The following is a 24,881-nucleotide window of genomic DNA, read 5'->3' as shown; positions in this document are numbered from 1 at the left end:
ACACAATCAAAAGAAGCAGAGGAATCAGACTCAAGACCACCAAAGTTATCCTGATGACATTTGGTATTAATGCTGTTTTCCCTAAAAATGAAAATACATTGATATGAGACCTGTGTGTATATATATATATATATATATATATATATATATATATATATATATATATATACACATACATATATTTAGGTACAAGAGTTCAGGCAAACTGGATGGTTTGAATTGGAGAGTGAAGTAAGTAGAGCTCAGGTCAGAAATCATTTCCTGGTTAAGAAGATGAACAGGCTCAATAGATTCAATCAGTTATTTTCAAATTAGCTGCTGTACTCACATTTCACATCAATACCAAAGTCTCCAGATGTCCTCTTGCCCAGCACATTCTCCACTGTACAGTAATAGAGTCCAGAGTCTGAGGACTGGATGGAGCTGAAGATAAGCTGTGACTCATTACTGAGAGATTGAAGGGCTGGATTTCCATTCCTCTTGTACCAGGTGTAATTAGCTGCTGGGTTAGCATCACTGCTGCAGGTCAGAGTCACTGAACTTCCCTCCATTATCTCAGCAGATGGACTCACTGACAGAGAGGGACGCTTTGGAGCATCTGGAGGAGATTTGGACAGACAGACAACACAATTTAAATGAAAATTAAATATGAAATACATGAATTACATCCACTTCTGCCACTGTGGCAGTACTTTTGTTTTTCAGATTTACCACTATGAAGCTGAGGACCATTTGTCTGTCATGAATAAATCTTCTAAATTGTTTTATTAACTCCAACTGAATGCAACGATCTATCAGGCTGAAAATAACAGAAATCTTTTAACATAACTGAGAAGCAAGAACATGCAAAGTTCTGTATGTGTGTTTATGTAACTGGATTATATTTGAAAATGCTGTAGAACAAAATGTATCCCAATATTGCTTTTCTTACAATAGTTTTTACTGATAGCAGTTCAACTCTAATTTAAATAAATGTTATCTATATGTCTATACTAAGATCTACAAACCTTCAAGGAGGTTACATCCGGATTTTAATTGCACTGTAATGTTGGTATGAATGTGTATTTGACTTTTTCGGTGCATGATGAAGTAAACTTACACACTGCAGGAGATCTGTGTTGCTCGTGTGATTTCAGAGCACAAGAGATTCTGTCTCCAAGATCAAACTGGTCTTCAAAAGAAAATGTCACCACTTTCATTTTCTGTCCATTCTTCAACCAGACGTAGGAATGACCAGATGGAGTGCAGCTGCTGAGACACTTCAGTTGTAAACGAGTGTCACTCTGAGAGTCTGATATTCTGGTCACATGAACCTGGAGAGCTGGATGTGATACAAAGGAACCAAACTTAGCATCTGAGCTTTACATCATAATAAACATGTTCAGTGTGGTTAAATGTACCAAACTGGTGTATTTACATGTGTTTGTGTTTGTCATTACCGATGACAGTCAGAGTTGTTCCATGTAAATCACTGCCCCATTCATCCAAAGATGTTTTGAATTTGAAGCGATATTCAGCAGAATCAGTTTCTCTCAGGTCTCTGATTGTCAATCTGGAGTATCCTCTCTGTTCATAGACCTGAACTCGACTTACATACTGGGAGTCTTTGCTGATGTCCTCAGGTTTAGAGGAATTCAACCACCGATGACTTTGTTGAGGACTAAACCAAAATGATGATGTGGTAGATCCATAACTTTGGTAAATGCAAGAAATGTCCACCGTTGATCCTCTGACAGCACAGATTCTTCTGTCATTGTAGTTCACTTTGTTACAGGATTCACCATAGACACCTGAAAGATTTTTTTCCCTTATTGTCAAGAAAACTGTAGTTTTCACTGCAGTACTTCACAGCTGTTGTGATCTCTGACCCATGTAAAAGATATATGAGGGAGTTAGAAGCAGAGTGGTCCAACCCACAGCTGAGTTTTATATCATATCTGTAACATTTTATGGTCTACATTTTAGTGGCAAAGTGTTTTAACCCACAACCTAAATACAGTGTTACAGTGGAATGTTAGATCATTCCTGAAAATACAAAACTTTGAACCCATTTTTTGTCAAAAACTGCAGAAAGATGGTTAGACCACTCTGCTTCCAAACCCTCCATATGAAGTCATTGAACAGCACATGACCTAAAATGTTGAAAAATTTGTGTCAGTGGAAAATTATGGAGTAAAAAACTCACAGACTGAAGTTGAAGGGAAATCCTCAAATCCTCTTAGAGCACAAGAAAAGCTGTCTCCGTACTGAAAGTCTGAATAAGAATGTGTTGCTATCCCAATATCACGTCCATTTTTGTACCAGACGTAGGTAGAATGATCAGGTAAAAGACAGTCATTATGACATGTCAGTGTTTCCTGGTAGGAATATGAGTATGGCACATTTACACGCAGATCTGTAAAGAAAAAACAGGAAGAGTTTTTGTGAAGAAAAATATCAACACAGACATGCAAATGCATAAGACATTTATGTCATTATTTTGCAGATGCTGGAAATAATTGACATATCAACCTGTGACAGATAAAGTGACTCCAGTTGGACTCCTATAACGTCCTTCAGGTGGGTTTGTTCTGAACCTGATCCTGTAAACAGCTGAGTCGCTCTCTCTCAGGTCTCTGATTGTCAGAGTGCATCTCTTCCCATCACATCTGTACTCCACTCGATCTGTGTAGGCTTCATCTGTTGTCAGATCCACAGAGTCTTTGAACCAGAATGTTTTCTGAACTGTGAGATAATAGCCATCCATGTAGGTTGGGTGTTTGTAATTGCAGCTCATTTCCACTGTTGATCCTTTTACAACACAGATCTGAGTAGAAGTGAAAGTCACTCCCCAGTCATCCTGACCCTGTACCACTGTAACACAGAGCACATCAGAAACCAGGATCAGATTCACATATAAACATCAGACAGAATATGACCTTAAAACATGACCTTAAAACTTCTGCTCTGTGCTTTTTGGTCTTAGCTTCAGTGTTTGAGATTTTGTTCTAAATATTTATAAAAACAGTTGAGATAAAAATACAACTATTTCCTTCAGGGCTGAAATTTTTTTATGTTATGTTATCTTATCTCAAATACTCTAAATGTCAACTTTCTAAGTCATTTTTGGTTCATGTCAAAGCAGCTGGAAAATCTACTACTAAATGAGAACATACGGCTGAAGTAGTTTAAATGTTTGACTTAAAATAAATCAATCAATAAAAGTTTATGTAGAAATTGGAGAAGTGTGTGCTACATAATGAAGGATCTGCTCTGCTTGGTTGACCTTCCTTGCTGGAAACTGCGGTGAAAACCACAGATCTGATAAAACTGTGGGCTTGGTCATTATTTCCATCAAATGAATTTTTCTCAGAGCTTTGAAATGCTGAAGCATCCAGAAAGGGACATTATAGGTGTGTTCATTAATGAGGTTAAGGTCATATTTTAATCATTTAACTAGTAGTTTTGAATATTAGCAATTCATTTTATTATATTTTGTCTTTTTACAATTTCTGTGATCATAATTAGTGGAAATTAAATTTGTTCCACTCTAATCAAATTTCCAAGATCAGAGTGCAGCATTAGTGTCACATGCGTTAATTTCCATTTTGCCGCAAGAGACATAAAAAATATTCCTGCAGGATCACAATGGCATCGATAACATGTTAGCATGCAGTTGCTATGAAATAAATATGGTAAAACTGTGTGTCTGAAATGGAGTTTTTAAGTGTGAGAGGATCAGAAAAGTCAGTTTATGATGCAACTTTTTCTCTGAAAGTGCTGCAAGCGAACCAAAACAGAACAGCAGCAGGCCAGAAAACCAGACTTTTACATTATACAGTCATTCCACCAACTGTTCACCTTCTGACTGAAGTTTTGGGAACAACCTCAAAGCTCCCATGGAACCACGTGGTTCGTTATTGTGGCATGAAAGACAAAATGATTTCTGTGAGTGCTGTGGGATTCAAGTTGAATCTAGATTTTACTGTGAAATTATTTTTAAATGTGTCACTTCATCAATTTAGCAAGAAATGTGATAATTAAAGTGAAACTCTACAAGTCTTCAAATTTAAGGAGCTGATGCCATGAAATGTTGACATTATGCATCAATATAGTTTTTGAAATAATACTGACGGATCAACCTGCCTAAAATACTGCTAGGTTGCATGATTTATCATTTGTTGTGTACATATCCTCTAGATTTAGGTGAACTGATATGCTTTGTCAGAAAGATCCTCAATTTGTAAAGTGTAACCCGGGTTTATAAGGCCCTGGTTATTTATTTATTTGTTTGTTTGTTTATTTACTTTTTCGTCTTTAGCTGCACCTTAAGTATTGACGCTATGTTACTGCTCCTTTAAGAGAAGCAGTTGCGACTCTGGTGCACGAAAGGTGCGAGGAGTGATCATCTTTTTATAAGCTATCTTTGACGTTTTCCCTTCCTGCCTGCGGTGCTGGGTGGTGTCTGTCCTCCTGGATTTTTTGGAATTGAAAAGAACAGAGAAGAAAAGAAAATAGAGGAGATAGCAGACTGGAACATCACTGGATACTCTGAAGTTTCTGAGGAGCTGTCATTTTGTGCGGCTATTGACTGAGTGAAGGAAAATCATTCCCGGCTGGTTTTTTGTGTTGACATCCTTCTGCTGGATTCCTGGTGCTTCCGTCCACCGTCTCCTACTGCGACAGACCTGCTTCTCCACCCTGATTCCCCATCTTGCTTCCCCATCCTGGACACCACTTGGTTCAACAACCATTGACTTTGGACTTGCTTTTGAGGGAGGGCGGTAGGACGAGTGCACTCGTTTTATTTCATTTTATTTCTTGGTTTATTGGTCTTGTTTTTTTGGAGTTTATTTCATTTGTTGTTTTCCTGAGATCTCAGAGTTTTGTTTTAAATGTTCTTTCATGATCTGGATAGACCTGTGTTCTGGTTGAATTTGAACTAAATTATAGTAACTGATTGTTGAAGACAACTGAAGATAATTTCATTTTCTTTTATTATTTCACTGCTATTTTTTTTTCCAGTATTCAATTTTATTATTTCTGAGCTGTTGAAATTGCAAAATTTCTATTCTGCATTTCAGTGATTATACTTCCTTTTAAAACTTTACATTTTGTCACCATGTGTTCTTTGGGGTGAAATTTATATGTTTGCTTCCACAGACAGGCCAGCATAAAGCCATCTCCTCTTCGAGCCTAGGTCAGAGCTAACCCTTTACCTTTTTTTTTTCCTTTTCTTTTGTAGCACCTCACCCTGTCTAAGGTGACGGGTGCTAGAGAGGGTTACAAAAGTGGCGAGCCAGCCAGGAGCCATATTGGTGTATATGTAATTTGTGATTTTGTGATCTCTTCCTCGTTGCATGTTGCAGCCTCACATCAGCAGCAGTGTTTTTTTTCTGTGGGTTCAAGGAAATTTATCAAACTTGAAAAAATGGAACTTTGTAACAGATATGACCTACGTGGACAGAATTGTCTTTTTGTGACGGGTATTGATGAATTATACTCAGAGAAAGAAATCTCAGACTATTTTGAAGTTAATGGAGATGTTACAAGAGTTGTTAAGATACCAGATGAGCAAGGGCAACCAGCAGGGAGAGTTTTAATAGAGTATGCTTCTGATAGGGCAATCTCAAGACTTAGCCCTTCAGCTGTTGGTGACTTGCCAAGCCCAAGGGACCAAGATGTGACATGGCAAGTTAGGACCATTCGAGAAATGTGTCAGGATGACCTTGGCAGGGAACTAGCACAACGATACCTAAGTGAACTACAGATTTTGCATGGTAACAGCAAAGCAGGCTTTTTCAAGGTGCTTCAGAACGAGCTCCACAATCTGCAGTCAGACACATCTCCTGTCCAGAGAGGTGAGTCTCCATTGCTTCCCAAGCAGCCAAGTGTCGCCCCTGAAACTTGTCATAATGAAACTGTGGAACCTGTTGCTATCCCGAGAAATACAGCAGACACCTACGATAACAAGAATGGTGAGACGCCCGGGACTCCACCAGTGTTTGCTTCCCCTATTGCTCCTCCCTCAGGAGCGTCGAGCAATCAGTCACACATAGATGAGAGCATGTTTAACCCACCACACATCCAAAATGTGGTTGTTGAGCACATAGTGCGTAGCGAGCAATCAACCTCAAGCTACAGTCAGAGCAGAATCCGCACATTCTCCGGCAGACTTCCTAAACCCAATGGTGAAGTTGACTATGATGCATGGCGTGTGCAAGTTGACCTTCTTCTTTGTGACTCTTCGTTATCTGAAAATCAGAAGGTCAGGAGAATATTAGACAGTTTGCTTAGTCCTGCAGCTGATGTTATTAGGTCTCTTGGCACAAGTGCTCCCCTCAGTTCCTACCTTGAGCGACTTGAAGCTGCATTCGGTGTAGTAGAAGACGGTGAGGAGCTGTTCGCAACGTTCTTGAGCTCCAATCAGAATTCTGGAGAAAAACCTTCTACTTACCTTAACAGGCTCCAGGTTCTGCTTACTAAGGGTATTTCTAGAGGGGGAGTTGCAGCCAAAGACTCAGACAAGCACCTGCTCAGACAATTTTGTAGAGGTTGCTGGGACCAAAGCTTGATTGTAGGTCTACAGCTTGAACATCAAAAGAGTAGTGCTCCATCGTTTCCCGAGCTGCTCCTTTTATTAAGAACAGAAGAAGACAGACGCTCTGCAAAACTTGAGCGAATGAAAAAACACTTAGGTTCTGCAAAGGCCGTCTCACATGTTCAGTCAGTCTTTAGCTTGACCAATTATAGTGATGAACCTACTGCTGTTCCAGTGAAGAAACAAGACGGTACTCAAAGGTTAGAGAAAGAGGTAGCTGAGCTGCGGAAGCAAGTGGCGACACTCACACAGAAGGAGAAGCTTAGAACAGACGAAACCAACACTGATAGACACCCTGTAAGAGACGCAAGTAATGCAAAAGGTGACTGTTTAATTGCAAGTACAGTGAACCCCAGATTGGCTCACAAGCCTTCCACTTATCCCAAGCCTTGGTTCTGCTTTAAATGTGGTCAGAATGGCCACATTGCTGCTAATTGTGACAATGAAGCAAACCCTGCTCTTGTTCGCCAAAAGAACACAGAACTTAGAGTCAAGAGGGATAAATTTAAAGAAAGACAACCAGCCCCTCAGTCTTTAAACCTGTAGCAGCTCCTGCTGTGGGACGACTGGGAGCTGATGACAAAGATTTGACAAGTCCCATGATAATGACACAACACTCAAATGATCGATTGGAGCCCAGGCTCTTAGGGCCAGACAGGGCAGCCATCTCTTCCTTACCTGATGGTCTAGTTGGTCCACGTTGTACTGCCACAGTTTCCCTTGAAGGCGTTCGGTGTGAGTCCATATTAGATTCAGGGTCACAAGTCACGACCATCTCTGAAACATTTCGTGCAAATAATTTTCCTTCTTTACCTGTACATCCCATTCATTCCCTCCTTGATATTGAAGGGGCTGGAGGACAAAATGTCCCTTACTTTGGCTATGTGGAAGCCAGTATAATCTTCCCTGATGTTGTCACAGGTACAGAAGAGAAATTGACAGTGTTGGCTCTGATTGTTCCTGAATGCCACTTTAACAGCGTAACGCCATTGTTAGTTGGCACTAATGCTTTACTGCAGCTGTACCATCGTGCTGTAGGACATCATGGAAAAGAGTTTCTGAAAAGGTCAGACAGTTATGCACTACTCCTCCAGCAGGTGGCTGGTTGCAGTAAGAGTGAGAGTAAAACCTGTCCTGTTAAACTGCATGGGAAGGATTCCATCTCCATCCCTCCTAAACAGACGGTTCAGGTCATGGGAGATGTCAGAGTGGGTAAGACTAATCCCAATTCCTCTTTTGTTCTTGAGTCACCTGAGTCTGTCTCCTTACGTGGTGGGTTGATGCTTCAATGTGCAGTTCTGAACATCTCTTGTAAGGCTGCCAGCAAGATTCCTGTTGTCATTCACAACGTGACAGACCATACTGTTACCTTACCACCAAAGCATGTCATTGGTGAGCTTTCCGCCGCAGTGAGCATTGTTCCTTTGGGGTCCCAAAAGTCTTCCTCATCTCCTTCTGAGCATGAAAGTGAAAGAACCAATGAGAGACTCAACTTTGACCTTGATAACTCACTTCTTGGAGATGAGTGGCAAGCTCGTGTCACTGAAAAGCTTAACTCTATCCGTGATGTCTTTGCTCTAGATGAGCAGTCATATGGCCACACTTCTGTGGTTAAGCATCATATCAGGCTGCACGATGAGACTCCTTTTAAGGAAAGATCCAGACCCATACACCCAAGCGACCAAGAAGCCGTGAAACAACACCTGAGAGAGCTTCTCGATGCTGGGATAATAAGGGAGTCTGAAAGTCCTTTTGCGTCTCCACTGGTCTTAGTCAGAAAGACAAATGGAAAGATAAGATTGTGTGTTGATTACAGGAAGTTAAATGCACGCACCATAAAGGACGCTTATGCACTCCCAAACATCGAGGAAACATTCTCAGCGCTAAGTGGTGCAAAATGGTTTTCAGTGATGGACTTAAAATCTGGCTATTATCAGGTGGAGATGGCCGAAGAAGACAAACACAAGACTGCGTTCACATGTCCGTTAGGCTTCTGGGAATTTAACAGAATGCCTCAAGGCATAACAAATGCTCCCTCTACTTTCCAACGTTTAATGGAAAAGTGTGTTGGAGATTTACATCTGAATGAAGTACTCGTGTTTTTAGACGACCTGATCGTCTTCTCAGACACACTTGAGGAGCACAAGGCCAGGCTTATGAGAGTTCTACAGCGCCTCAAAGATTATGGCCTCAAACTTTCTCCCGAAAAATGTCACTTTTTCAGGTCATCCGTGAAGTATCTTGGCCATGTTGTGGATGCTCAAGGTGTTCACACTGACCCTGATAAAATATCAGCTTTGAAAACTTGGCCTTGCCCAACAAACAGAGAAGAGCTTGAAAGGTTTTTGGGCTTTGCCGGTTATTACCGACGTTTCGTTGAAGGCTACTCCAAGATAGCCAAGCCCTTGAATGCTCTTAAGGCTGGATCCACTCATCCGCGCAAGAGAGGCAAAACTTACAAGAGACCTCGTGTCATAGGTCCTGTGAACTCTCGTGTACCATTTGGTGATGAGTGGACCCTTGAATGTGACCGTGCCTTCAAAACACTTGTTGATAGACTAACCTCTGCACCTGTTCTTGCTTTTGCAGACCTCAAGCTTCCATACGTCTTGCATACTGATGCCAGTGGGGAGGGTCTTGGTGCTGCACTGTATCAAGAGCAGGATGGAAACCTGAAAGTGATAGCTTATGCTAGCCGTGGGCTATCCAAGAGTGAAAAGAATTATCCCACCCACAAGCTGGAGTATTTGGCATTGAAGTGGGCGATTTGTGAGAAGTTTCACGATTATTTATATGGTTCTGTGTTCACAGTTCTTACTGACAATAATCCGCTCACATACGTTCTCACTTCTGCCAAATTAGATGCGGCAGGACACCGCTGGCTAGCAGCCCTGTCAACGTACAATTTCAGCATAAAGTATCGTGCAGGTCTTGCCAACAAGGATGCTGATGGGTTGTCCAGGCGACCACAAGGTCCACCTCCAGAAGATGATGCTTTCTTAAATGAAAGGAAAAGGATTGAAAACTTCAAAGAAAGAGTGTTGAATGATGAATGTAAAGTAATTTCCAGCGAGGTTATCTCTGCTGTGTGTCAGCGCCACAGTGTCGGCATAAGTAGCGAATCAGGAAATCTTGTTCTTGCTGAGTGTCTTGCCTTAGATGCCTCGGCAATTCCTGATTCTTTCATCCAGTCTGGACAGGACACCATACCTGGAATGAAGAAGGGGGATTGGTACAAGGTACAAAGGGAGGATCCATCCCTCAGAGAGGTCATTTCCTTTCTTGAGGCTGCAGTGAAGCCACACTTCAAACAGCTGAGCAGCAAGCCACCTGAGGTCAGGCTGTTTCTTAAGGTCTGGAAGTGTCTTGAACTGAGAGATGGAGTGTTGTATAGAAAGTATGTTGACCATGACAGTGAAATCTATCAGCTTGTTCTTCCTGAACGATTCAGAGACTGTGCCTTAAAGGGCATACATGACGAGGTTGGTCACTTAGGGGCTGAACGTGCCCTCAGTCTTGCTCGCACTCAGTTTTACTGGCCTAAAATGGCCATGGCCATTAAAGAGCGATGTCAAACTTGTGAACGGTGCTTCAGGAGAAAAGCCAATCCACAGAAAGCTGCACCCATGCAGAATATTCTTACCACTTATCCTCTTGAACTTGTCTGCATGGACTATCTGTCCATAGAGCCTGATAGTCGTGACACGAGAAATGTTCTGGTCATAACAGACCATTTCACGAAATTCGCTGTGGCAATCCCTACCCGGGATCAGAAGGCGAAAACAACTGCCAAAGCACTGTGGGAGAGCTTTATTGCCCCGTATGGTTTCCCTAGTCACTTGCACAGCGATCAAGGTAGAGACTTCGAGTCGCGAACTATAAAGGAGCTCTGCTCCGTCATAGGAGCCGAAAAAGTGCGTACTACACCTTATCATCCTCAAGGGAACCCCGTGGAGCGATTTAATCGCACTCTTTTGAGCATGTTGGGAACCCTAGAGGAAAAGGACAAACACAACTGGAGAGACTATGTCAAGCCGCTTGTTCATGCGTACAATTGTACACGGAATGACACTACTGGCTACTCACCTTATGAGTTAATGTTTGGCAGACAGCCAACATTGCCAGTTGACTTTGTTTTGGGAACCAGCCCAGTTGCAGATTCTCACAGCACCCATTCCGATTATGTCCACAAACTGCGCCGGCGCCTGCAGGAAAGTTATGCACTCGCATCTGACCGAGCTCGAAAGAAAGGTGAGCAGAACAAACTTAGGTTTGATGCCAGAGTACGGGCAGCTGAGCTTTTCGCAGGGGACAGGGTGTTAGTGCGAAATGTAAACATTAGAGGGAAGCATAAATTGGCAGATCGGTGGGAGAGGATGATACATGTTGTGGTGAGGCGGATTAGTGAGGGACCTGTCTATGTAGTTAGGCCGGAAAAAGGGAATGGTCCACATCGCACACTGCACAGGGATCTCCTCCTTCCTTGTGGTTTTCTGCCCATTGATACAGGTCCAGAAGAGAAAGCAGAAGTGAAAGAGCTGAGGAAGAGAAATCTGAGAAGCAGAAGAGTTTCTGAGGAGAGCAGTGATCAGGATGAGGACTTTAGTGTTGAGGAGGATGATCGTTGCTCAAACAGAGTTGTAGAGATAACAACCAAACCTCCGCGGATAGCGAGGAATGCATCTCTCAGTCGCTCGATAGTTGCTCTAAACCCTCAGGCCACTGAATTCACTCCACAAGTCCCAAGAGTTCTGCCTGCAGAAGTGCAGTGCGATCAGCCAGTCGACCTACCTGAATCAGTCTTGGAGATAGCTGGTACAGGTGATGGTCCTGGTTCACCTATTGATTATGTAGTTGTTGATATTCCTGAATCTGACATTCCAAACGTGCCTTCTGAGTTTGAAGAACCAGTGTTAGAAGAACCAGTGTTAGAAGAAACAGAGCAGGTACATGACCAAAATGTTTCACCTGAATCAGGGCAGCCTCGTGTAGTTTTGTCTGACAATGCATGTGACGAACCCAGTCGTTCTGCTCGAGAGAGACGTCCACCTCAGAAGTTTACGTACGACGAGTTAGGGAAGCCACTCATTCTGGCTCTTAGCTCATTTTTTGAGAGCCTTCAGGCTATTCTTCCTCAGTCTCAAGCAAGTCGTTGTGATACTCACTTTAAGTGATTTCACGCATGCAGGGACTCATGCGGTGTCGAGGGGGAGAATGTAACCCGGGTTTATAAGGCCCTGGTTATTTATTTATTTATTTGTTTGTTTATTTACTTTTTCGTCTTTAGCTGCACCTTAAGTATTGACGCTATGTTACTGCTCCTTTAAGAGAAGCAGTTGCGACTCTGGTGCACGAAAGGTGCGAGGAGTGATCATCTTTTTATAAGCTATCTTTGACGTTTTCCCTTCCTGCCTGCGGTGCTGGGTGGTGTCTGTCCTCCTGGATTTTTTGGAATTGAAAAGAACAGAGAAGAAAAGAAAATAGAGGAGATAGCAGACTGGAACATCACTGGATACTCTGAAGTTTCTGAGGAGCTGTCATTTTGTGCGGCTATTGACCGAGTGAAGGAAAATCATTCCCGGCTGGTTTTTTGTGTTGACATCCTTCTGCTGGATTCCTGGTGCTTCCGTCCACCGTCTCCTGCGACAGACCTGCTTCTCCACCCTGATTCTCCATCTTGCTTCCCCATCCTGGACACCACTTGGTTCAACAACCATTGACTTTGGACTTGCTTTTGAGGGAGGGCGGTAGGACGAGTGCACTCGTTTTATTTCATTTTATTTCTTGGTTTATTGGTCTTGTTTTTTTGGAGTTTATTTCATTTGTTGTTTTCCTGAGATCTCAGAGTTTTGTTTTAAATGTTCTTTCATGATCTGGATAGACCTGTGTTCTGGTTGAATTTGAACTAAATTATAGTAACTGATTGTTGAAGACAACTGAAGATAATTTCATTTTCTTTTATTATTTCACTGCTATTTTTTTTTCCAGTATTCAATTTTATTATTTCTGAGCTGTTGAAATTGCAAAATTTCTATTCTGCATTTCAGTGATTATACTTCCTTTTAAAACTTTACATTTTGTCACCGTGTGTTCTTTGGGGTGAAATTTATATGTTTGCATCCACAGACAGGCCAGCATAAAGCCACCTCCTCTTCGAGCCTAGGTCAGAGATAACCCTTTACCTTTTTTTTTCCTTTTCTTTTGTAGCACCTCACCCTGTCTAAGGTGACGGGTGCTAGAGAGGGTTACAAAAGCAACAAGTAACTGTAGCAGTGCAGTGAAAAAGTTTTTGCCCCCTTCTCAAATTCCTATTTTTTGAACACTTCCCCCACTTAAACCTTTCAACCCATCAAACAATGTAAACATTAGATAAAGATAACCAAAGTAAACACAAAATGCAGTTTTTAAATGATGACTTTATGTTTTAAGGAAAAAAGGTATCCAAACCTATCTGGCCCTGTGTGAAAAAGTAATTGCCCCCCTTGTTAAATAATGAATTAACTGTAGCTAATCATATTTTTTGGAAAGTGAATTCAGTTTCACTGACTACAGCCAAACCTGATGACCTCCAGACCTGTTCAATCAAGAAATCACTTCAATAGAACCTGTCTGACTAAATGAAGTCGTCCAAAAGATCTAAAAAAGCTGCAACAAAATGATCCAAAGAAATTCAAGAACAGATGAGAAATAAAGTCACTGACGTTTATCAGTCTGGAAAGGGCTACAATCCATTTCTAAAGGTTCAGGACTCCAGAGAACCACAGTGAGAGCCAAAATGGAGAAATCATGGAATAGTGGGGAACCTTCCCAGGAGTGGACAAATGACCAAAATTACCCCAAGAGCACAGTAATGACTTATCCAGGAGGTCACAGAGGAACCCAGGACAACATCTAAAGAACTGCAGTCCTCCCTTGCCTCAGTTAAGGTCAGTGTTCATGACTCAACAATAAGGAAGAGACTGGACAGAAATGATCCATGACAGAGTTCTAAGGTCAAAACCACTGCTGACCAAAAACAGCATAAAGGCTCGTCAAACATCTGAATGATCCCCAAGACTTTTGGCAGCATATACTATGGACTGACGAGACCAAAGTTTAACTTTTAGAAGGAGTGTGTCTCGTTCTGCATTTCAGAAAAAGAACGTCATAGTAACAGTCAAACATGGTGGTGGTAGTGTGATCATCTGGGGCTGCTTTAGGACCTGGACAACTTGCTGTGATTTTTTTTGAAGCTTTTTTTATTGGTGAAGACAGACAGGAAACGAGGGAGAAGACTTGCAGTGAAGGGCCAAAAGCAGGAATTGAACCCAAGCCGCTGTGTCTGGGACCAGCCCTGTACATGTGTTGCCTGCTTAACCCGTTGAGCTTTACAGGTGCCCACAACTTGCTGTGATTGATGGAACCATGAATTCTCTACCAGAAAATCCTGAAGGAGAACGTTCAGCCATCAGTTCATGACCTCAAACTGAAGCTCACTTGGGTTCTGCAGCCGGACAACGATCCAAAACACACCAGCAAGTCGACTTTTGAATGGCTTTAAAAAAACTAAATGAAGATTTTGGAGTGTCCTAGTCAAAGTCTGGACTTGAATCTGAAATGCTGTGGCATGAACGTAAAAAGGCCGTTCATGTTGGAAAACCCTCCAGTGTTGCTGAATTAAGACAATTCTGCAAGAAGAGTGAACCAAAATATCTCCACAGAGATGTCAAAGACTCATTGCCAGTTATAGAAAATGTTGGAGTTCAGTTGTCACTGCTGGGTGGTCCAACATGTTATTAGGTTTAGGGAGCAATTACTTTTTCACACAGGGAGGGTATAGTTTTATTTCCTTAATGAATAAAATCATTATTTAAAAACTACATTTGTGTTTACTTGGGTCATCTTTGTCTGATATTAAATTTGTTTAATGATCTTAAACATTCAAGTGTGGAAAATGTGCAAACAAGTAAGAATTTCAGAAGGGGGCAAATACTTTTTCACGGCACTGTAAATGCAGTAAAAAAAAAAAAGGCCATTTCTCTCTCAACTGTAGTAGAGAAGCAGCATTACAATTATCAAGTATCTTAGATTTATACTGAAGCATGAAACATTCCACCATTACACCACCATACAGGAAGCATTTCATACCAGAAACGGCTCTGCTTTCCTCTGAAACCTTTGATTTCAAAAGAAAAGTGAATGTCTGCAGAGTTTGTACCACATTGCCAAAAAATCAATTCAGCTGCATGTACTTGCTAAAAATAAACCATTCTGAAAGTGATGTAAACGTCTTAAAAATATTACCAGTGAAAAGTCTGGACACACCTTTTCATTCACTGGTTTTTATTTAGTTATTTCATACATTGTAGATTAATACTGAAGACATCAAAACTATAAAAAAATACATATGGAATTGTGTTGTAGACAAAAAAGTGTTAATCTTCAGTATTAATCTGTAATGCAGAAAATAATGGAAATAAATGCAAAGCCCTGAATGAGAAGGTGTGTCCAAAGGTTTGACTTTTACAGTATAAATGTACAGTACCTGGTACACAGAGAAGGAGGACAACAAATCCACTCACTGCTGCTGCTAAACTCATAGCTGCTCTTCTTGACTCTGTTAAATCACATCAACAGGATCTCAAACACAACAGAAATATGACTTGTCAGTTTGTCACAGTAAACATTTCTTGACCAAAAAGTGGAGGACGTGTTCCTTGAAGAGAATTTCTATTGTGGATGGAAACATTTTCTTGACCAGAGGTAGAGGTGTGAAAAGCAGACTTCCTTCCTCCAGATTATTAATGTGCATGAACACACAGGGCTGAAATGAAGAAATGATTCTTACTGATGCTTTGCGTGCATGGAGCTCTTAATTTATAACTTCTGGTCACAGTTTTTATTTATTTTTTTGAAAAAAGATGATTCTAGAAAAAAAAAAGCCAGGTTTACTGATTTGTATTTACAGCATCAGCCTGTATGATGATTTGTTTTTGTAAATACAACACATCTATTTGGGTGGACGGTGTGAACTAAAAGTGACAATTTGTTTAAACCTTTCTTTTTATAAGTTCTCCTCGAGTTAGTTAAATGTTTGTTTAAACCAAATGTCCAATAAAGGTGGAGTTAAGGGCAGATTTTTAAAAACTTTTTCAAGAACTCTAAGAACAGATGTGAAAGTTTGATCACATATCTCAGTCAGAAGCCTGCTTCTTTTATTATTGCAGATATTTGCAACCTTTAAACATGAGACATGTTTGTCAAAGTCTCTGTGACATGAAGATCACACAGGAAACTGGGTGTGTACAAAGGTGATAAACATGCAAAAGTCTGAGCCATTTTTTATACAGTATACTGTACAGGACACAACAGACGTTCATCACAGTTGCTCAGTAACTGATATTTATTATAGTTGTGTTATTTACATGGTGCAACATGAGCATTTAATACCTTAAATAGACTTACCAAATATAAAATAGGAGACAGTGCACACCATGATGGCACTGCAGAGTAGACCAGACATTTTGACAGATTTTCTAAATGTTTAAACAGGTAAACAACTGACATAATACCGAATGGTTGATTCAAAAACACTTTAATGTAGTACAAAGTCCAATGTGATAGATGGGGTAAAAAAAATATAATATTTATCTTCTTTAACAGATTAAAGAGCAACCTTTCAATCATATTTGACTGGATGATTATCTCTGATCTGACTGCTATTCTCAGAAATGTCTCTTCGGCAGAAACTTTAAAGACTGAACAGGAAACAAGTCACTGACACAAATTCCAGGAATAAAATAAGCTACACTCACAGTGGGTAATGCTACACTAATGACTGAACACTGCTAAAGGCAGCCACAAATTACCCTGAAACAGAGACTGGAAAACAATAAATAATAATGTTTTAAGATATGGACCTACACCAGATTAAATATGGCTATTATATTAAATATACACTACTGTTCAAAAGTTTGGGGTCACTTAGAAATGCCCTTATTTTTGAAAGAAACATACTTTTTTCAATGAAGATAGCATTAAATGAATCAGAAATCCAGTCTAGACATTGTTAATGTAGTAAATGACTATTCTCGATGGAAACAGCTGATTTTTAATGAAATATCTCCATAGGGGTACAGAGGAACATTTCCAGCAACCATCACTCCTGTGTTCTAATGCTACATTGTGTTAGCTAATGGTGTTGAAAGGCTAACTGATGATTAGAAAACCCTTGTGCAGTTATGTTTGTACATGAACAAAAGTGTGTGTTTTCATGGGAAACATGACGTTGTCAGGGTGAACCCAAACTTTTGAACAGTACTGTATATTTTACAGATTTTAAACACTAACTTTTTGTGGACAAAAAGATTTGATACACAGCAGAAGACAGCTGATAGTTTCTCATTTGTAACACACATGACCGAGCTAAAAGTTGTTATCCAGTTAAGGAAATATTTTGCAGGAGTGAAAAATATGTCAAAAACCAGTTGACATGGGACTTCTGGTCAAGATGGCGACGTGAATAGACCGCAAGTCCGCTGCTCTGATATACTTTTATACTTGATGCCTACAATATATCCGCTTCTTGATAAATTCAACTCAGTTTTTAGACTTTAAGGCAGAACCAACACAGTGAACTCTTATTGGTTACGAATATGTCGAGACACAAACCTCGTAAGACCGGTCCGAACATGGCCCAAGACACCACTGATAGCAGTGTTAGCATGGATAGCTGTGCTAGCCTGGATAGCTGCCCGGGCCCCCCTGATGCTGAAGCTACCTCACAGCCCTCTGATATCACAAAGCTGCTCAACGACATCCGCTCCGAGGTCTGTACATCACGGTCCGAGATACTATCTGAGCTTAAAACGCTTAAATCAACTCTACAAGGCCATGAAGTGAAGCTACAAGAGGTGGGTGATTCACTCACTGATGTTGATGCCCGAGTGATTACCTTGGAGAAGCTGTGCTCCGACTTGGCTAAAGACAACGTGAAGATGAAACTGAAGCTGGAAGACCTCGAAAACCGCTCCAGACGGAATAACATCAGGGTGATAGGAATCCCCGAGCGTGAAGAAGGACCTCGTCCTGCCGCGTTCGTGGAGGCACTTCTCGTCTTAGGTTAAGAATAGGCATCTCATTGGGGAGATGTGGTGGGTGGGTCATAAGGAGTTCCTGATTGGGGTTCTTGTTGGGGTAAGTTCTTGCTGTACTATTTTTTTTCTTCCCCCTCTTCTCTTCTTTCATCCCTCTATTCTTTATTATCCCATTGTGCCTTCAAGCCCGACGTGTCTGTACCTCAATCTCATGCCCAAATTGGCTTCTACAAACTCTGTTATCTAGTACTACTCTCACTACCATACCTTTACTTAAATGAGCGTACCATCTTCTGGGAAAATCGTTAAAGTCATTTCATGGAACATCAGGGGGTTAAACCGTCCTCTTAAACGGAATAAAGTCCTCTCACATCTCTCATCCCTGAAGGTCGGAGTCGCCCTTCTTCAAGAAACTCATCTATGCAACCCTGATATCCCTAGGCTTCGGCGCAGCTGGGTTGGTCAGGTATATCATTCACAACTTAATGCTAAGAGTCGTGGGTGTGCCATTCTGATCCATAAAAATGTCTTATTCACTGTTAAGAAGGTTGATTTAGATAGCAGAGGCCGTTTTGTCATTGTGTCAGGAGAGCTTTATGGTAAACCAGTTATTCTGGTGAACCTTTACGCACCCAATTGGGACGATAACCAATTCTTTATTAAACTATTCTCTACTATCCCGAATATAGACAGTCACACACTGATAATTGGTGGAGACTTCAATTGCACTATTGACCAAAACCTGGACAGGTCATCACCCAGAATGATATCTCCGTCCAAATCGGCAACAACTATACAATCTTTGTGTAATCAATATGGTCTCTCTGATCCTTGGAGATTTTTATTCCCATCAGCTAAAGCTTTCTCATTCTTTTCTTCAGTGCATCATTCCTTCAGCCGCATTGACTACTTTCTATTAGATAATAATCTTCTTTCTTTAGTTAAAAACTGTTCCTATGAGAGTATTGTCATATCAGATCATGCCCCGGTCACCTTTGAATTGATTATACCACACCAGCCCCCTTCATTTTCGCCCTGGAGACTAAACCCCCTCTTACTTGCTGATGACAATTTCTCAAAATTTTTGACATCCGAAATCAAAACCTTCCTGGAGTTAAACGATTCAGCTGAAATCTCAAGGTCAACCTTATGGGAGACCCTTAAAGCATATATCCGAGGCCAGATTATTTCCTACGTATCTAACAACAGGAAACGGGAGGTTGCGAAGCTGGAAGGGTTATCCCATGCCATTCGTAATCTGGATGCACAATATTCTCAATCACTTGACCCGGATTTGTTTAAGGAGAGGCTGCGCCTCCAGGCGGAATATGATTTAATCTTAACTTCTAAGGAGGAACGATTACTACTGAAGAGCCGCCACAAGTTTTATGAATACGGTGAGAAGGCTAGCAAGCTCCTTGCTTCCCAGGCTCGCCAATTCACCTCATCTCGCTTGATACCTAAAATTAAATCTGCCTCTGGTGCTACGTTAACTAATCTTAAAGACATTAATGATTGTTTCTCTGCATTTTATACAACCTTATATTCGTCGGAAAGTCAAAATAGTACATCCTTACTTAATTCTTTCTTCAATAGGATTGAACTGCCAGCTGTTAGTCAACAACTTAACTCAAAGCTTGAAAGTTCTTTATCCTTGTCTGAAATCACTGGAGCCATCACAGCCATGCAGAGCGGGAAATCCCCCGGCCCGGATGGATTTTGTGTTGAGTTCTTTAAAAAGTTTTCTGATTTATTGTCCCCACTTCTTCTTGCTATGTTTACTGAGTCTTTTGATCGTGGCCATCTCCCACCAACCTTAACCCAGGCTTCTATCTCCTTACTGGCCAAGAAGGATAAGGATCCAACTCTCTGTGAATCTTACAGGCCTATATCGCTTCTTAACGTAGATTTTAAGATTCTCGCCAAAGCTCTTGCCCTCCGCTTAGAGACTGCGCTTCCCTCTGTAATCTCTGAGGATCAATCCGGCTTTATTCAGAAGCGCAACTCCTTTCATAATGTTCGAAGGCTTTTTGATGTCATCTACACGTCGACTCGGTCGGATGCCCAAGAAATGATCGTCTCTCTTGATGCTGAAAAAGCATTCGACCGGGTCGAGTGGACATATCTTTTTGCCACAATGCAGCGATTTGGTTTCTCCCCTAGCTTTGTGTCCTGGGTAAAACTGTTATACTCATCCCCGTCAGCCTCTGTCTGCTCCAACAATGTCCATTCCCCTTACTTTCGATTACAACGGGGCACACGACAGGGCTGCCCGCTTTCGCCTCTTTTATTTGTGATTGCTATAGAGCCTCTGGCTATATCTTTACGCCAATGTCCACAATTTAGCGGTATCATGCGAGATGACAAGGAGCATAAAGTTTCGCTCTATGCCGACGATTTACTTCTATATATTTCCAACCCCACTCTGTCTGTTCCACCTATCCTTTCTATTCTGCAAAATTTCGGTAAAATCTCTGGCTACAAACTTAATCTCTCTAAGAGTGAATATTTCACCATCGGCACATCAACTGGCCCTTTGACTCCCTCAATTCCATTTAAAGAAACACCTAACGGGTTTAGATACCTGGGTGTGATGGTTACACGCTCTTTCAACGCGCTTTTTAAACATAACTTCGCCCAATTACTGGACCGTTGTAAAAAAGATTTGATAAGGTGGTCTGCCTTACCTTTGTCCCTCGCAGGCAGGATTAATTTAATTAAAATGATTGTCCTCCCTCGTTTTCTTTCTTTATTTTTTAACATTCCTATCTTCATCAAAAATCCTTCTTCAGTAACCTGGACAAATTATTCCTATCCTTTATTTGGGGTAATAAGGGTCATCGTATTAGAAAAACCTTCCTACAAAGACCGAAAAAACTAGGGGGAATGGGCCTTCCAAACTTCCTTTTTTACTACTGGGCTAGCAATATTCAGAAGATACTTTTCTGGTTTAACCATTCAAAAACAGCTGAGGCCCCTGTGTGGGTGCAGGGAGAGGAATCCTGTAGCCAGTTTTCTCTTTGCTCAATTGTTTGCTCATCTCTTCCTATATCTGCTAAGGTTACCTCCTCCAATCCCATTGTTTTTCACACAATGAAGATTTGGTCCCAGTTTAGAAAGCACTTCGGATTGCAAGAGGCATCAATTTCATGCCCTATTATCTTTAATATAGCCTTTATCCCCTCTAATACGGACGCAGCTTTTCAACTGTGGCATAGAAATGGTATCAAATGCTTTAAAGACTTTTTTTCTAATCATACTTTCCTCTCTTTTGAACAACTTAGCCAAAAGTTCAACCTTCCCAGAACTCATTTTTTCCGATACCTACAGATCAGACACTTTGTACAGAAAAAATTTTGTTAATTTCCTAATCTGCCAATAATGTCACCGATTGACAAACTCCTTGACTTAAACCCCACTGCCAAGGGGCTAATATCGTTACTTTACACGATGATTAGCTCTATAAATCCTCAGATGCTTGACTACCTCAGGCAAGCTTGGGAGCAGGACTTAAACCAGCGTTTTTCAGAGACTGAATGGGATGGGATGATTAACCGAGTCCGTGCCTACTCACCCTGCGCTAGACATGGCCTTATACAGTTTAAAGTCCTACATCGTCTACATATTACTAACTCCCAGTTGGCCAGGATTTTTTCTAATTTTGACCCTGCATGTAATAGATGCAATTACTCTCCATGCACTCTTGCTCACATGTTTTGGTTTTGCCCAGCTCTGGAAATATTTTGGAAGGGAATTTTTAAATCATTCAGTGAGATTTTTGGTATAACTGTAGACCCCAATCCACTCATTGCTATATTTGGTGTGAGACCAGACGGTGTAGCTTTTAGTAATAGCATGTATGATTTTATCGCATTCACTACTTTACTTGCACGACGACTAATTCTTCTTAATTGGAAGCACCCGTCCCCACCCTCCCATAGCAGATGGATTAAGGACATACTGTTGCACATGAAATTAGAAAAGATAAAATTTACGCTGAGAGGATCCTTGAAGAAATTTCATAAGATGTGGACTCCCTTCTTAGTCTATTATGACAGTTTAGATGTTTCGAATTGGAATGAACAGTGATATGAATTGGGCTTAGTACTCATTACTTGTCCATACAGCACCGGGCTCTCTTCTTCTCTTCTGTCTTACCCCTCCCCCTCCTTTTTTAATATTATTATTATTATTATTATTACTACTTTAATTTAGTTATTATATTTTATTTATTTATCTTTTTTTTTCACCCACTCTGGGTGTATTGTCTGTTGTTTTGTCTTATTTGTTTGACCTGGCTATTTGTCATCCTCTTGATTTATGAGGTCAGATCCTTTGATGCCTTACGGCTGATGACTGATTTGTTGCCAGCACTCTGGAGATCTCTGTACATCTACTCCCATTTTGATCGGTCACACCCTTTCATATTGGAGTGACTGGGACTTTTTTCTTTCTATTGGACTCTGCTCTCATATTGGCCACCAGCACAGCATGGTCTCCATTATGCTTTCATTCTTGTGCACCTTATTGAAATTATATTGGTATATACTATGTACGTATTCACTTATGTATTTACGTATATATATATATATATATATATATGTATATGTATATGTATATATATATATATATATATATATATATATATATATATATATATATATATATATATATTTTTTTTTTATGTACAGCTATGCAACTGTGGGATGGGTGGGAAATGGGGTGGTGGTTATAACTGGCGGATTCAATGATGATGATTTTGATATGTTCTTTATATTTCCTTGTTAACTGCCAAAATGTTAATAAAGAGATTTATAAAAAAAAAAAAACAGTTGACATGTTTATAGGTATTACATGTGGTCAAATGTCCTTCTCTACAGGAAGACATGTCACTAATGTTGACTATTTTTAAAAGGAACACACAGGAGGATGCGGTCTAGAGACAACCCTTCTGCTTTCATTGTGGTTGGCACAAGTCGACAAAACACATCACAGAGTTCAGAAGCTTTCTTTCACTTAACATTACTGGAAAACAAACTTCAGCACTCATTTTGTGGCCGACAGGTAGTCGTATCACAACTCAAGACAGGAAAGTAATCATTCCTTCTGCACCTCTTACACAGTAGAAGTTCTTCTGTCCACACTGAGTGCTGTTTGTCCTCTTTTTTAAGGCCTTTTTCCTCTGTGAATCCCTCTTTAAGGTGCCTCATGCAGGTGTTGTGAAGGTAAGGGAGGGACTTAGTTATGGTTTCCATGGTTTCTTGTCTCCACTGTGCTGGTCTGGTGTGTGTTTGAAGTGGCATTTATCGCCATGGAAACAGCCTGTGGTCCACCAGTAGAAGCACTCGTCACCATTTATAGGTGACCCCTGCCTGGACCTGTGTGGAACCAGAAGAGAAGATCCTGCATCATATTCACATGAATACGGTAAAAACAGGCAAATAATGGATTGTAGATGGTTGGTGCGGAAGTCAACAGTAACCATAATAAACTCCCTAAAGCCAAATCAACACACCAACACATCTAATATACACTGGTCTGGCATAACATTATGATCATCTAACATTGTGTAGGCCCCCTTTATGGTCTAAAATGCTCTGAACCACTGGGTCTGGACCAGAGGACCTCTTGAGACATCCTATGGAATCTGGACCAGCATACCTGTCCAGGTGTCTATGGGGTCTGAACCAGGACATTGGCAGTGGATCCCTTGGGTACTCTGGGTTGTGCAATGGGGCATCTGGGATTAAAACTTGTTCCACTGCATCCTGTTGATGTTTGATCAGAATGAGGTCCATGAAGTCTGGAGGTCAAATCAACATCTTGGGGGATTGTCGTGTTCCTCAAGATGTTCATGATTATTTGATGTTGTTACTGTTTTGATGTGGTGGGATGTATTGTCCTGTGTGAGGAAGCCAGTAACATTTAAGATTTCCATTTAAATGAAGGAGTGCGTTTGTTCTGGAACAGCGTTTATTTTAGTGTCTAAGTCTCATCAACATGGACGCCACAATCCAAGGTTTTCCAGCAGAACACCACATAGAACCAACATGATCAATGTTCTTCACTTCACTGTCAGTGGTCAGAATGTTGTGGCTGATTGGTGTAAATACCTTACCCTAACTGGCACATATGATAAGTGGTAAAAATAAACCAATCTGAAAAATCACAACACCACACAGATACACTTTAGTGAGTCATCCTGATGCAGCGCTGCTTGGCTGAGCTCCTACAGCACTGAAGCCAAGGCTGGTGTTGGTCCTTTGCATGGAGGGCAGGGTCTGCTGGATCCAACCATCTGGGTACCTCATCAGCAGCTTGCTGCCCCTCAGCTCCACCCCCTGGACATGAGGACACACTGCAGCTGTTCAAACTTTACATGATGACAGCTCCTTGTTGAAACTCATAGGGGCACATTAATAACCTGCTCTTACATTCAAGAAGGTAACCACAGCAAAGTTCTGCTCACCTGAATATGAGCTCATTACTTACCTGCAGCTTCTCCAGGGCTTTGGCAGCCATGTTGGCATTCCTGAAGTTGATAAAAGCACAGTCACGTTCATGAAGAACTCTGAAGCTTTCAGTCTCACCAAGCCTGTCAACACAAACACTCAAAGTCTCAAATGTACAGCACAACAGTGTGGCATTGATCTGTAGCTCAAGTGATGCTGTTTGTGATTCGTAATCAGTATTGGTACTTAAAACATTACGTCATTACAATAATTATAGTTATATAATAACTTAGTACAATAACACTTCCTCTCCTGCCTCTACAGAAGTGATACCACTACAACTAAAAGCATTCGTGCTATTCCTGGTAATATTACTGCTATATTCAGTGCTGTGAAAACATATTTGCCTCCTTCTCAAATTCTTATTTTTGTGCATATTTTCCTCACTTTAATGTTTAAGATCATCAAATAAAAGTAAATATCAGACAAAGATAACCCAAGTAAACACAAAATGCAATTTTAAAATGATGATTTTACTCCTTAAGGGGAAAAAACTATTCAAAGCTTCCTGGCTCTGTGTGAAAAGTAATTGCCCCCCACTAAACCTACTAACTGGTTGGGCCACAGCAGCAACAACAGTCAGATGTCTTCTATAACTGGTAATGAGTCTTTCACATGTCTGTGGAGATTTTTTGGTCCACTTATTTGGCCGACTTCATTTTGTCAGACAGCTTCTATTTAAGGAATTTCTTGTTGAACAGGTCCAGAGGTCAT

At 40.9% G+C, this 24,881-nt stretch overlaps 1 protein-coding gene across 1 annotated transcript; it reads right to left on the bottom strand.

Moving 5' to 3' along the window:
- Positions 1-311: 311 nt before the first annotated feature.
- Positions 312-24,177, bottom strand: LOC127533317 (B-cell receptor CD22-like). Its single transcript, XM_051945978.1, has 3 exons — positions 24,148-24,177; positions 2,647-2,839; positions 312-598 (listed from the first exon to the last, which is right to left on the bottom strand). The coding sequence occupies exons 1-3, from the start codon at positions 24,175-24,177 to the stop codon at positions 312-314; spliced, it is 510 nt and encodes a 169-aa protein (XP_051801938.1).
- Positions 24,178-24,881: the final 704 nt, after the last annotated feature.

This window comes from Acanthochromis polyacanthus, chromosome 3 (assembly GCF_021347895.1).
Source record: "Acanthochromis polyacanthus isolate Apoly-LR-REF ecotype Palm Island chromosome 3, KAUST_Apoly_ChrSc, whole genome shotgun sequence".
NCBI lineage: Eukaryota > Metazoa > Chordata > Actinopteri > Pomacentridae > Acanthochromis > Acanthochromis polyacanthus.
Note: the sequence above shows the minus strand (reverse complement) of the source record. Positions and strands in the feature narration are given on the sequence as shown.